This window comes from Semicossyphus pulcher, unplaced genomic scaffold (assembly GCF_022749685.1).
Source record: "Semicossyphus pulcher isolate SPU_LCO1_2020_fin unplaced genomic scaffold, fSemPul1.0.p SCAF_8, whole genome shotgun sequence".
Classification (NCBI taxonomy): domain Eukaryota; kingdom Metazoa; phylum Chordata; class Actinopteri; order Labriformes; family Labridae; genus Semicossyphus; species Semicossyphus pulcher.
In genome coordinates this window covers 7112324-7127324 of record NW_027211759.1, presented here as the reverse complement: position 1 = coordinate 7127324, position 15001 = coordinate 7112324, and the positions used below count along the sequence as shown (strand labels likewise).

Here is a 15001-nt window from a genome sequence, read left to right as displayed (position 1 = left end):
CTGATGGTGTGAAGTTTAGACGACGTGGGCTTTAGCCAGGCGTCTGATGGAAAGAGACTTTAGGGCCTGTGTTCACCTACGCCGCTTTTTGCACTGGCAGTGCCCACTACCTCACTTTCAGAGCGCTTCCAACCCTTACTGTTGCTAGGTTACGAAAGTTGAACTTCCACTTCACTCGGTAGTGAATGTTAAGTCTGTTTTAAATCGCTCTGTGTGCCTAATATTTGCTTTACTTCAATGAAATTTTACAAAGGAAACATAAAGACAATGTAAAGGAACGGTGTCCTGGCGTTAGCAGCAGCTCTACACAAGGACACTGTACCCTCGAAGCTTTAATAGCTTCTCCTCCTCCGTTGTTGTTGACAAATTTGATATCAGAAGTCCCACCCCTTCTTGATTTGTTGTCTTGTTTTGTTTTATTTATTTATTTCAAATATAAATAACATCAAACAAACATGCAGGCAAACAAAGCAAATCGCAATAACCGCATTCTTTCTAAAGAGTCTCAATTTTGGATCTGCAGTGCGGAGAGATATAGAAGATCTTTTGTACCCACAGCCATCAGACTTTATAATTCTTCAGTAAATGGTAGATGAGATGCCAGACAAGTGAACTTCCCTTTGGGGATCAATAAAGTTATTGTTATTGTTATTTATAACTTTTTTGATTTTGATCGGTCGGTGAGGGAGAAGTGACATTGACGAGTTCCAAAAGTTGAACTTTTTTCAGAGCGCTGTGAGCACAGCAACAAAAAACAGCTGACACCGAGGGACGCTGAAAACGCTGAACTGCATTTGTATAGTATTGAAAATAGGCGCTGCCAGCACAAAGAACGGCGTAAGAGCACAAAGGCTCTTACTGTTGCATTATGGGAAATGCAGGACAGAGTGTTTTGGAGTGTGGGAGTCATAGTAGGGACTTAACTTTTGTATAATTCAGCCTCTGTCGCATCAATTTCAACCTTTTTCGTCCCCTTCTTTTTCTCGTTAATCTCAACATTTTATGGAGACGGAAGAATTACTCCGCTAACATTACCACAGAAATTGTAAGCAATATGCAACCAAGGCTGCACGGTGGGGCAGTGGTTAGCGCTGTCGCCACACAGCTGGAAGGTTCCTGGTTTGAATCCCAGTTTAGACGTAAGGGGCCTTCCTGTGTGGGGTTTGCATGTTCTCCCCCGTGCATGCGTGGGTTCTCTCCGGCTTCCTCCCACAGTCCAAAGACATGCTCGTTAGCTTCATTGGTGACTCAGAAATTGGTGGGTGTAAGGTTGTCTGTCTCTATGTGTTGGCCCTGTGATTGACAGGCCATCAGTCCGGGTTGTACCCGCCTCTCGTCCAATGACAGCTGGGATAGGCCCCGGCCCACCCCGCGACCCTGAACAGGATAAGCGGTGTAGATAATGGATGGAGAGATACATAAAACCAGCAGCGTCACAGCTAAACTAAAACATGTGCTTGGATTAAAGGAATCGTTTTAGGGAAAATTCTTATTCAACCTTGTGCTGCAGTTTCTGATTTTTGCACAGACCATCAAACAAGATCTTTAAAGGTGCAGATTTTATCATCTGTAGACAGTTGATAGCCAATGACGATATGGCCAGGCTAACTATTTCAGTCTTTGTGCTAAGCTAAGCTACCTCGAGTCGCTGCTGGCTGTAGCTTCAAATTAGCAGATCTCTGAGTGAAGTCATTGCACAGTAAAAGCAGTGAGTTTAAACTTTAACAAGAGAAAACCACAAATGTAAACTGGAAACTTAGAGCTCATTAGCTGCTTGTTTTCATATATAAAGTCTCTATAGGCATTTATGTTTCTCTGCCAAAACCGCTAATGCACACAAACACACACACACACACAAACAGACCCACACAAAACCTCAGGGGCAGACCGGGGAAAATAACTCGAAATAAGATGAAGCTTTAGGAGTGGATGAACTACAGATGGAGAGTTTTGAATCTCATGTCTCTCCCTCTCCTCCTCCTGCGGTCCAGGTATCACCAGGAAGAATCCTCGGAGCCCTCTGTCAGATCTTCAAGGCACCAACGCCCTGAATGAAAAGGCCAGCTGGTAAGAGCGACACATAACAACTGTCTGAGTCAAGGTAGTAGAGATTTTTTTCCATGTCTGAGCCCGCTGAAAATCCCTCACCTGTCTCTCTCTCTCTTTCTTTCCCTCTCCCTCTCTCTCTGCCTCTGTAGGGATGGCTTTGGTGTTGGCTGTAATGGTCGCAGGACTGGTCGTCTGTCCTCGTCAGGAAGTCCCGCCCTGGAGGAAGACGGGATCTTCATCCACTCGACCAGCAGTAAGCTGCTGGAGAGAGCTCAGGGCATCCTAATGTAAGTCTTACTAACCCGACACCCCTGTCTGTTGGTGTAAGATGATGGACTTAAACATCATTATAAAAATGTGCTAGTAATTATTGGTACTGTTTTACCCTGATTATATTTTAGTATCTCTTAATAAAATCAATATTTCTCACCTGCAGGAGAAACAAAAACTGCAAAAGCAAACCCAGCCTTCCCAAGGTAAGACCCGACCTGACACGACAGAACGCTGTCTTAAAGGAACAGTGATCAAAGAGGTCTAACAGCAGGTATCAGCGTTACAGATAAGTGTTATCTGTTCTTTTGTTTGCAGCACTTGTTGGACGTGAAGTCTCTGCGCTACCTGAGCAGCGTGACGCTCCACGACCGCATCACCAAGTCTCTGCTCCACCTGCACAAGAAGAAGAAGCCGCCCAGCATCAGCGCTCAGTTCCAGGTCAGTGCTGCCGTCGCCCTCTGCTGGCAAATCAGTGAATTACAGCAACAGAAGTGACTCAGCAGCAGTAACAGCCTTTAAATAATATCAGCAGGAATTACAGTATATTATATTCAAGAAGATAAAAGGATGCAGACTTTAAAGTTGGAGTAACAGGTTTATAAAACTATAAAACATATTGTGGCTTGAATGATAATAATATTCTTATGATCTCTATCATAACGGCAAGAACAAATCTTGAAATGCAGTGACAGAGTCCTTTTTGAAGGACAAAAGCTGCAGGTATATTGTGCTATAACATAAAAGTGGCATTTTTCCAATGGTGGGATAAGCACAAGAAGTACCCAGATCTTTTACTTCAGGAAAAGCAGCAAAACAGACGTGTGAAAACGTTCACTTACAGGTGAAAGTCATTTTAAACTTAAAGTTAAAGCACACAAACATTTAAATCATATACACTTAAAGTACCCAAACTAAGTCCTCATTATGCAGAATAATTTATATGATATTATTGGATTGCAATAAGTGATAGATTAGTGAGAGTATGACTTTATTGTTGTGCAGTCTAATCTGTTATAATAAACTAAGTGTTAATATAAGTATTCAATAATTTGAACCTTGTGTCTTGTAACATTTTTCATATGAAAAGTCAAATATTTGCTTCAAATGAAGCAAAACAGAAGTTTAGATTAATATAAAATGTAAATATTCCTCAAAGTATAAGCCCCTTCACTCCAATACAACCCAATGCAGTCCACTTTGTTTATATAGCACATTTAAAAACAACAACAAAGTGCTGCACAGTGAAATTAAAAAGGAGAAATAAAAACACACTAAAACACATAAAACATAAAACATGCAGTAATAAGACAACAAAACGACACAGAGAAACAAACTCTCATGCTGGGTTAAAAGCCAAAGAATAAAAGTCACTTATACGGCGTGATTTAAATTGTACTGCTGCATTTTCGTTCCATCGTATGAGGATGCGTTATCGTTGATTTGTGTTTATGTGCAGGCGTCCCTCAACAAGCTGATGGAGACTCTCGATCAGTCGGAGCCGTACTTTGTCAAATGTATCCGCTCCAACGCTGAGAAGGTAAATTCTTCTGCAGGAGAGTCATCACTAAAACATAACATCTCCTCATGACTAAAGTCTGAGTGCTGCTTTATTTATATTCATACTTTCTCTTTCGCTCTCTCTTTCTGTCTCTCAGCTGCCGCTGCGTTTCAATGACAGCCTGGTGCTCAGGCAGCTCAGATACACAGGAATGCTGGAAACCGTCCGGATCCGACAATCAGGATACAGCATCAAGTACACCTTCCAGGTAATCCTCTCATACATCCATCTGACAGGACAGAAGCTCTGTGGTCAATGCCATGCTGCTGCTGTTCATTTGTAGCGTCAGGAAGTTCACAGTGATGTGATGCAGACGGTTAGCAATGGAAAAATGTTGGCTAAGAATAATAAAACCTAAAAGTACAGTTGGTATTTCTTGTTTTATATGTTTTTATGGTCATTTTATTGTTGCTTTTTAGATCTATTTTTATCTCATGCACGAACACCTTGTTGCAGGACTTTGTGCGTCACTTTCACGTGCTGCTGCATCGAGGCACGAGTCCAACCAAGTCAGGCATCAGGGAGTTTTTCAGACGGATCCACCTGCCACCTGCTGGGTATCAAGTGGGAAACACGATGGTAAGGATGTGAACACTCCACTAGTTTTCTTTGCTGTCCATCTCATCTGTCAGTCTGCAGTTTCACTTACTTCTTCAAATACCATTTAGGTGTTCCTGCGCGAGGCGGAGCGCCAGCGTCTTCAGACCTCCCTCCACCAGGAAGTCCTGCGGCGAATCGTCACGCTGCAGCGCCGCTTCAGGGCCGTGCTGGAGAGGAAACACTTCGTCGACATGAGGAGAGCCAGCTGCGTCATCCAGGTGAGACGATGTGGTCGGTCACGAATCCCCGTTCCTGTGTGCTCGTCCATGCAGCTGCATCAGTACTTTTAAAATGATTTCTTTTAATGCATCATGAATCACGTTAACGATCGTGCACAGCAGAGTCTCTTCATCCCAATATTTCAGGACGACTTTCCATCGTCCATTAAGGCCTCTCAGCCTCAGACTGTTTGAGCATGAAGTGATTAATCGTGGAGCTTTTACTACATAAAACAGGACTCTCTAAATACAGTCTCTCTATGAGACATAATAAACAGAGTCTCTGTGAGAGTTTCCACTTCTCACCCAAGCTAGTACTGCCTTCAGCATTTAAAACCAATCTTACAGGTGTAACCCAGGACTCTGTGACATCAGGTTTTTGTGTGGTTACTTACAGATGCACACGTCTCAACCATGGTGTATAAAAAGATGGACGACATGACAGCTCCCTAAAAGTGAAGCCAACCCCTCTCTATCGCCCCCTGCTGGCTGGCTGCAGTACAGGTCATAAAGCAGCTGGGACATGAGTCAGACTATAAAATCAGATGGAGACACGTCGTCCATCTTTATATACAGTCATTGGTCTCAACACGCTCGACCTCACTCAGGGAAGTTTAAAAAGTCAGAAGTGAAACAAACTTAAAAACTCAAATCCAGAGAGGAAAGAAAACAATCATCATTAACATTTAAACAACGAAATCTAACAATTATTTATCATCCTTTTAAAGACTTCAGACCCCGTACTGTTGTCTCTCTGAGGAGGGAGAGAAGGAGCGAGGAGGGAGGGAGCGAGGGAGAGAATGAAAGAAAGCAAACAGTGAGAGGTTTGATGGGAGGAGAAAACACTGCGTTCATTCGACTGTCGGTATGTTTTTTCTGGAAGAGTCCTCAGAGGGGAGCTGTCCAAATCTTTGTCAGGCTGAGAGAAAACAAACCCGGTCTGTTCAGAAACAAAGAGCCAATGTGGCACTGATAACATACAGTATGTATCAGCCGAATCTATCAGGCTTGTTTAGGCAGTAGCTTGCTTATAAAGTGTCTGTTTGCACATGACGAGAAGAAATCTAACAGTAAACACGTGTTTTGATGAGAAGAAAATGAAGACATTCCTGGGTGTGAGCCAAATAATGCAAGGTGTTACCTGCCTGCTGATGTCTGTCAGATACAGGTGTCGGAAGGTCCGCAAAATGATGTCAATCTCTCATAATTCCTCAAACTTTAGTTACTTTTTTAAGGATTTTGCAAAGAAAGATGTTTTAAAAGAGGCCTAAAGGGAGATTCAAACCTTTTCCTCTTAAGAAAATATCAACATGTGCTGCCCAAAGTCTTCAAGACTGTCAAACTTCAAAGGGAAAATCAGTTAAAGGCCTCTTTTGGACGAATGTTTGATCAAAGAAAAGCATGACTGATTGATCCTACATCTGGAAGTCATCTTCTACTCCAATCAGGTGCAAATGTAAAAACTAAAAGCAACACATGTCTCCTTTCCTTTCTGTGTTTCTGCAGCGATGGTGGCGATCCTGCCTCCTCAAAGAGTCCACCATGGACTCGAGTTATGAGGAGGAGGCTGCGGTGTGTCTGCAGGCGGCCTGGAGGGGCTACAGCGAGCGCAGGAGGTTCCTGCAGTGGCGGGACTCGGCCGTCGTCATACAGAGGAGCTGGAGACGCTGCAGCCATCGCAGGTCTCTGGCGGCTTTAACGGTTCAAACGGCCTGGAGAGGATTCAGGGAGAGGAAACTCTACAGTCTGACACACAGGACGGTGACGCAGCTGCAGGCGGTGGGCCAGGGATACCTGGCCAGACTCAGGTGAGTGACAGAGCAAGAGCACATGTGGGAAGTTGAGTCACTGGGTTTAAAGTCTGCAACAATTTCAGTTCTAAACTTAGCAGGTGCACAGCAGGAAGACAGGTGCAGAGGACAATGATCTCATACAAAGGTTTATTGGAGAAACAGCATGTTAATGTATCAAGCATCAAAATTCTTAATTGTCATTTTGGTTTTATTAAGTTCAAACATTTAGGTTGACCTGTTTTACTTGTTTGAAGCTTAAGATAATAATTAACTTAAACTGACAATCACAAAGATCTCAGTTTCGCTCTCTTTGGCACCACCTAATGGTCATATATGGTAATTGCGGGAGAACACTTCCCAGTGTAACCAGACGTCTCCCCGTGTCATGGTTTTAACTCCTGATTTTCCTCGCTTTCCTTTTTAGACTGTTTGCTTCATCTGAGCGTCGAGTTTGTTTCTCTTTCTTTGGATTTTCACTTATTTTTGAAGTTGTATCTGTAGTCATCCATCTTTTCTTTGTTTGTTCAGCCATAGTAGATTACTGTTTACTCACAACACTTGCAGAGAGCGGAAAAGCAGCCGCTTAGCTCCGCCTACCCTCTCTGACAGACCAACCACTGCTGGCTGATGGAAAACGCGTCACTAACTGGATGAAAATCTTTGAGATTATATCCTCAATAAAAGAGACTCAGGAGCAGAAGTGGTTTTGCATTACAGCTGAGAATTTCCAGCTTGTAGTAATTTTTTTATTGCTGTTGTTTTGAGGGGCTGCACGCTGGTGCAGTGGTTAGCGCTGTCGCATCAGAGCTAAAAGGTTCCTGGTTGGACGTAGCGGGTCTGTCTGTGTGGAGTTTGCATGTTCTCCTCGTGCATGCGTGGGTTCCCTCCTGGTACTCCTGCTTCCTCCCACAGTCCAATGACATGCTTGTTAGGTTCATTGGTGACTCTAAATTACCCGTAGGTGTGAGTGTGAAAGGTTGTCTGTCTCTGTGTGTCAGCCCTGTGATTGACGGGCGATCAGTCCAGGGTGGACCCGCCCAATGACACACCCTCCTGCAACCCTGAACAGGATAAGCGGTGTGAATAATGGATGGATGGATATTATCTCGAGATCAGAGGTTAATTATTTAGTTTTCTTGAAATAACAAGGCTTGTTTTCTCGTGGTAATGAGTTATTTCATCTTGTTATTTGGGGAAAATAAAAGGTTGACCTTGAGATAATAAGCCAATGTATCACAAGAAAACGGTTTTTGTTTCCTTGAGGTTATCGGATAGTTATAGTATATCAGTTATAGAGTTCTCATTAATGCACATCTAGCTGCAGATAACAAAGTTTGTTTTCCTGAGATAACAGAATAATTATCTTGTGACGTCAAGTTAACGGTATGTTTTTAAACATTTTAATTCTCAAACATGGCTGTTCTTGGCTCCCACACTTTTGTGCACTTTGTTTTTATGCCCTAAAGCAGCTTCTGTGCTTTGCTTGTCGTAGGAGGACTTTCTTCTTGAAAAATGCAGCTTGTTGCGGCAGGAAATATGATGATTTTATATTAACGATGGATCACATGACTGCCTATAATGGAAATGGTCAAGTCATTGTTTTGGGTATTAATCTTTAATGGTGTTTTCAGCCACAGCAGTCTATATTTCCAGTGTAATGGCTCTAGTTTACAACTAGTTAGTAAAAATAGGGGAACATTTAGCAACCAAAATTCACAGGTGCCCCTGCAGGAACTCTTTAACACATTTAACGGATGATAAAGGCAGTCTGCATCCATACCAATAGATGCCAATTAATGTTACACACTGGTCCTTTACATCTGATAACACTTTTGTATTAATCATCGATCATGTCTTTAGGTTCAGGGAACTGAAGGAGCAGCATGAAAGACTCAGACAACAGAGTCCTCCAGCCAGGTGCGATGCAGGAACAATGGAGGATCTGGAGTCATCAGAAGAAGTTTGTGTCCAGGACATCTCTGTAGAACTTTCTGAAGACTCGAAACCTGTCCTGTCAGACGTGGGAGAGACGGAGAAAGAAGAAGACTCCGATCGAGGTAGAGGCACGGATGAGACGAGTCACAAGAACCGATCTAAACGAGAGAGCAGACGGATGAGAGAGCTGGAGCAGGCTCAGTTCAGCTTAGAGCTTCTCAAGGTCCGAACCACCAGCATGGGAGGTCCGCCGCAGGAGGACTCAATCCAGGACGGCAGACATTCACCCCGGGGGTCTCCAGCCAGTCATGGAAGCTTTGAGCTGCTCAATGTTGAAGACATGGAGACTGAAGGCTCCGGAGTTCCCCAATCCACTGCACCCCAAGAACATCCCCAAGAAGTGAATACTGAAATACAAGAGGGTCTGAGGGATTCAAACTTCAACGAAAAGCCTGCGATGGTGCCGCCAAGCAAGGAGGAGGGTCCAAGGGCAATGTTTTATATTGCGTCAGACCAAAGTCCAGTCCATGACCCAAAATTCGAAAGCCCCAGCAAATCCTACAAAGAGAGAAGGGAGTCCACGTCTCGAAGGCCTGTCGTGGTGTTGATCAGTATGCAGAAGGAGAGCCCTGTGGAGGAGGGGGAGCTGCTGGCAGCCCAAACCCTAGAAAGAGCTCTTGAAACAGAAGCAGCATCGTCCAATTCCCAAACTGCCCCAGTTGCCGGTGCTTTAAAGTCGGAACAACCTCAGATCGCTGCTCAAGCAAAGAGAGATGCCCCAGAAGTGGTTCCATCATCAATCGCCCAAGGAGCGAGTCCAGAGGCACCCGGGCTTTCCTCCTCGGACGTGGGCATCCAGATCGTCCCGGGGCCAAAGGACGGTGTCCCCGCTGTTCTGCCCAAGCAGAAGGAGAGGAAGGCGACCCGGCCTGCAAAGGAGGCTCCCAGCCCGGTCCTGGACACCAAACCTCCGAAAGCTCAGAAGAAGAGCTCGGCCCAAACTGTGATCGTGAACATGGTGGAGAAACCCTCCCACACCGTGTTCTCCCCGCCCAGACGCAAGCTGCCCTTCTCCAAGTAAGTGAGCCGATACAGTATTTGCTTAATGGATGGTGACAATATCTATATGTTTTAAAGATGTACGAAAGTTTTTATTTTCACTAATGACCATTTAAACTGACATGACTATCTAGAAACAACACCGTGGAGTCTAAGATCAGGGCCATTTGTAAAACTTTTGATACCTGTTATTTGTGTGTGTTGCAGGTCAGATAAGGATTTGGTGAACCAGGAAAGATCTCTGGCCATGTTCAGAGACGACTCCAAATCTGCAGGATCCAGAAACAGAGAGGTAGGACACACGTACATCTGTGAACGCACTCACAGAAATCGTGTTGAGTGTATGTTTCTGATTGTAAAACTGTTCAATTTGCTCCTTTGAATATTAATATTTTGACCAACTGTAATACATGTTGTAATCACAGAAAATATGTTTAAGAGGGGGTATTATGCTGTTTCACATTTTAAGACATATACTGAATATAATGTTACAATGTTGGGTGTCCATACGAAACGTGGGTGAAGTTTCAAACCTGTAGGTAAAAGTATGTTGGAGTAATCCCCAGGCTTCTCGGCTTAGTCTGCAGGCTGCTGTGAACGCCAGGTTTCACACAGTTTTTTCTACACACTGCACTTTGTGACGTCACGACTTCGGAGAGGTGGCCAGTCAGAAGAAAGCAGGCTTGTAGGGGCGGGGTTTCTTAAAGGGACAGAGCTGACTGAGTGGTTTCAGGCAGAGGCGGTATGAGGGCCTGCACAGAGCACCAGTGTGAGAAACATGAGGAGTTTTTTTAACTGTAAATTATGCTAAGCTACTCACCAGGTATCACAGAGTGAAATATGAAGCTTGAAAGTAGCAGAATACCCCCCCTTTAAAGCCATTTCTGCTCACACGTACAAAGATAGTGTTTCGCATTGTGCTTACAAACATACAGAAGATTTACATAACAGATTTGTGCAGGATAACGAAGCACAGATACAGCTTTTATAGTACGTATAATCAGATTATTTGCTTAAGTGTTGTTTTGTGAGTATCTGTTTTTGCTAAGAATTCACCTCAAACATATGTCTTGTAGAGGCCTGATGAGGTTCACTTTTCACTAGATTCAGTCTTGTGCAGCTTCAGTCAGCTGTCATGCTTATAATGACACACACACGCACACTTACACACACATCAGTAGCTGACCTGATGTCCCTGTGGTTGCCTGGAAGCAGGTGGGCCGCCCCGGCCCCAAAAAGAAAGCACGAATGTCCCGGACGCGCTCCGACTTCCTCACCCGCTGTAACTCTGAGGGGGCGACCCAGTCGGACGACGACGACGAATACTACGTCCCCGCCCACTCCCACACGCTGCCCCCCTCCCTGACTCCCTCACGCGCCCACCCCGAGGCCGACTTTCACAGTGACTCCGAGATGGTAAACCGGATCTCCGGAGGTCCCGTGACCTCAAAGCAACCGACTATTTCCTGTCCCCTCAGGCCGCCTCCCCCCCTCCACCCTCCTCTCAGGTGGACCCGGCCGAGCGGCGGGGGGAGGAGCCTCTTAACACTTCTAACACTCACTTTCGTCGCACTGTTCACCGCTGTCGGACTGTTTGACTGCTGAGCTGCCGTCTGATGTTTCTTTCTTCACTTAAACAAAGACTGGTCTGATGTGAATGAATGCACGTCGCTCTGGTGGCCGCTGGTTTGAACATCAGCCCAAAATGAGACGCCGATCTTTCAAGGGATACTTCAACATTTTAGTGTTTAAGCTTGTATTTTTCCTTCAGCTGACGCAATGCAACATGTCAGAAAGACTGCGACCGTTATGAAACAGACTGAACTTAATTCTGATGACTCTATTTGAGCTACAAAAGCAAACCAGACCATCAGCGACGAGACTGATTATTTCGATATAGTTATTTTTAATGCCTGAAACTGCTGGCGGAGGGTAGGTGTCAGACGAATCGATTAACTGCACGCTGCCTTTGTTTACATTTTCCAGGGTAAAAATTTAACGTGAGTGACACATATGACTGTTAAAGAAAAGCAGGATGAGACTTTTTGTTAAAAACCACCACGTAAGCATGAACAGGACAAAATCAGCAAAGAGATACGAGGTACGGCTTTGTCCACAGGGGGCGCCAAAATCTACACAAACTGAAAGTTCCTCACAGGAGCTTTAAATGTTCAGTACAAGATGTGGAAAAATGTCAGAAGTGTTGTCACAGCAACAGCCCAGAACTTTAATTAACAATTAAAGCTTCAAATTTAAAATCATATCAACACTAAAAAATAAAGCACATCGCTTTCTGGATGCTAAAACCAGCAAATATTTTGCATTTTTGCTGAACAAACAACCAATTTTTTTTTTGTTTACCAAGTAATCGAATAATTCGCTACGGCATTAGTTTGAAGGAAGATTTTTCTTAGTTGAAGTTAACATATTTTAACCGTTTTCATTTGTAATGCAGCACTAAAATCAAAGACACCTTCAGATTACTGGTTTGCCGCCGTTTGACCCTTAATAAATACACTCGGACTGTTTTCGGTCACTGACAGACACGTGTAAGATGAAAACGTCTGACATCGTTGCAGTCGCCCTTGAAGGAAAAATAAAAGGTTAAAACTCAAAATGTCAGTGTATTAAAGTATCCCTCTACAGTATCTAGTTCTTCTTGGAGATTTTCACAGTAAGGACTGAAGATCAACATCACGTCTCGTGTCCTGCTGCTGCTGCTGCTGCTGCATGCTGGAACCGTTAAACCTCCAGTGGAGTGACTTCACACTAACAACGTAACAGGATCTTAGGAGCATGACTTCTGTTTCTCTCTCAGTTTTCTCTGCGATATCGCTGATTTCAACCAAACTCTTAGACTAAATAGATTCACTATTTCTCCAGCACGTTTAGTAGCCACTATCAAACCAGAATATAAGAACTAACCTTGATTTTTTAGTCACTTACAAGTTTTGATTGACATGAATTATAAATATGTTCTCTGACAAATGAAGACAAAAGTCACAGCGTCCTGGACGACATTATTATGTGTGTCGTTCTCTGATCCACAGGCGTCTCACAAAGACCAGAAGAAGATCCATAAAACCATGTCGTCAGGAGACCTGGGCAAGGTGGAGGTCCTCAGGAAAACCTCCAGTCAGGATGGAGGGTAAGATCACTGTGATAACATCCTTTACTCAGAAAGGTGACGCGTGGATACGGTAAAATGTGTCTTTTTGTTGGGGCAGGTTTGTGTGAGGAGAACAACTTTAAAAGAGTCCAATATCAACACTTTAGTGGACATAAATCACCCTTTTTTAAAGCATTTTTCTTAGTTTTTTGAGGGTGGACATGTGCGAATTCTTGAATTAATTGATCTTGAATTAATCAGCTGTCTGTTTGTTTTTGCAGGATGAGAGGGAAGATGAGATTCTGGAGTAAATCGAAGCACGCCGAGAAAAAAGTGTCACGAGAGAAGCAGGCCAGCAGGAGCGAAGCTGGAGAGACGCATGGTAAGAAAGATACACAAAGACGCAGAGACGCACGTGAGCAGTAAACACTGCCAAGTAAACATCACAAAGAGGACGTGATGATAAATGCAAGAATAGAGTGGCCATGTGTATTTTACCTCCTTCTCCATCCTTCCAGAAGGCCTTTCTCCTCCTCACAGTCCAGACTTGGAGGCCGCTACTCCTCGCGGGCCCAGGGACAGCAAGGAGAACAAGGAGCTGTCTCCGAAGATGAGGAGGCGTCGCAGTGTGAAGATCAGCAGCATCACTCTGGAGCCGGCCCAGTGGCAGAACGACGCGCTGCACATCCTCACCTCGGCCCACGACTACCGCAGCATGAACGACTTCCTCATGAAGAAGGTGAGCGGGAGAATACGTAGCTGTGAACACACACAGCAGACAGACTTCCTGTTGAAGTTGTATTCCGTAGTAGTTTAGATTAACGGTCAAAAATAGTCCTGAATATGCAGATTAAGGTAGGCGCAGTCTCCCTCCTTTCCTCTCCTCTCCCTGCCCAATTCCTTTTCATCCAATTTTAGTTTCATCCCATCTTGTTGACTTGAGTTGTTAACTTGAAAAGCTTTTGTCTCCCCAGATCGCCGACCTGGAGTCTGAAGATGGAAAGAAGGACACCATGGTGGATGTCGTCTTCAAGAAAGCACTGAAAGAGTTCAGGATCAACATCTTTAACTCTTACTCCACGGCGCTGGCTGTGAGTCCTTTTTGTTTGTCCTCAGCTGCGTGAAGCACCAGAAGATCTCTGTTCAACACTGCGTTTAAGTGGATTGAAATCAATTTAAAGCCCAAGCATTCAATTATGATTAAATGCAAACTATTTGCGGATCACTAAAAGTTCTGTTAAATCTTTCCTCCTTCTCGCTCATCCACCAGATGGATGACGGGAAGAGCATCCGCTACAAGGATCTGTACGCGCTGTTCGAGCACATCCTGGAGAAGTCGATGCGTCTGGAGCAGAGGGACTGGAGCGAGTCGCCGGTCAAAGTGTGGGTCAACACCTTCAAGGTCTTCCTGGACGAGTTTATGACCGAGTACAAGCCCATGGAGGGAACCATCGGCAGGGTAAGAAAGTCAAAAACCTGGATGGATGAAAAAGCACAATAAATTCGATGTAATGTTTGCAGATTGAAAACCGTATGCAGATTAAATTCCCAACCTTGTTTGAGGGTCTAAACTTCAGATTTTAAACTTAATTGACTGAAGAAGTCGCACAGTTAGCTGACTGTAATTTGCAATACAAATAACTTCTAACAACAAAACACAAAAGGTACATAAAGTAACACGTTTCTGTCTTTCCAGGCTCCTAAACGTGAACGCAAGAAGTTGAGGAAGAAGGAGACTGACATTGTGAGTTGAACAGTAAATTTAATTCAGTGACACTTTGGTATGACGAAGTGTTCAAATAGAATACTTGATCCGAGCTGAGCTGACAGGTGTCTCTGCTGCCCCCTGCAGGTGGAGGAACACAACGGCCACATCTTCAAGTCCACGCAGTACAGCATCCCCACCTACTGCGAGTACTGCTCCTCCCTCATCTGGATGATGGACCGAGCCTGCGTCTGCAAACGTGAGGACCGGACACCAACGCACACACACACACACACACACACACTTAGATAGGTGGGTTGCCTTATATCTGCTGTATATTAATTCTGTAGGTTGTTATATAAGGACGACTTTTACTCCTGCTGTGTCTCATGTTTACTCTGACTTCACCAGCCACCAGCTTTTAACATGAAGCAGGTACCGTTATCCTGCATCATCAGTACATGTGCTCAAAAGTAACTAAATGTATTTAATCAAGAACTGTTAACAGTTTTCACTTACAATTAAGCCTCAAAAAACCCGGCTTTTTTAGTGTGAAAGGTTACAATCAGCACTCAGACCCGGGTCCAATGACTCTGCAGTAGACCCGGATAATTATCACCTCGGCTCCGATCAGCATTGATGGTAACACAAAACCTGTGTCGACACGCTAATCTCCGCCCCCTTTCCGGCGCGATGCTATGC

General features: G+C 44.3%; 1 protein-coding gene across 1 annotated transcript in view; it reads left to right on the top strand.

Annotated features, from left to right (window-relative positions):
* Window positions 1–15001, top strand: part of LOC138612460 (unconventional myosin-IXAa-like) — a 128085-nt gene that overhangs the window by 97039 nt on the left and 16045 nt on the right. Inside the window, exons 15-33 of the mRNA XM_069685716.1 lie at window positions 1992–2067; window positions 2199–2336; window positions 2486–2525; window positions 2638–2760; window positions 3779–3859; window positions 3978–4088; window positions 4337–4459; window positions 4549–4698; window positions 6205–6506; window positions 8352–9503; window positions 9693–9777; window positions 10701–10901; window positions 12536–12633; window positions 12876–12976; window positions 13113–13333; window positions 13569–13685; window positions 13865–14053; window positions 14291–14338; window positions 14447–14558. Coding sequence (XP_069541817.1) covers window positions 1992–2067; window positions 2199–2336; window positions 2486–2525; window positions 2638–2760; window positions 3779–3859; window positions 3978–4088; window positions 4337–4459; window positions 4549–4698; window positions 6205–6506; window positions 8352–9503; window positions 9693–9777; window positions 10701–10901; window positions 12536–12633; window positions 12876–12976; window positions 13113–13333; window positions 13569–13685; window positions 13865–14053; window positions 14291–14338; window positions 14447–14558 — 3468 coding nt within the window. The remainder of the gene's footprint in view (window positions 1–1991; window positions 2068–2198; window positions 2337–2485; window positions 2526–2637; window positions 2761–3778; window positions 3860–3977; window positions 4089–4336; window positions 4460–4548; window positions 4699–6204; window positions 6507–8351; window positions 9504–9692; window positions 9778–10700; window positions 10902–12535; window positions 12634–12875; window positions 12977–13112; window positions 13334–13568; window positions 13686–13864; window positions 14054–14290; window positions 14339–14446; window positions 14559–15001) is intronic.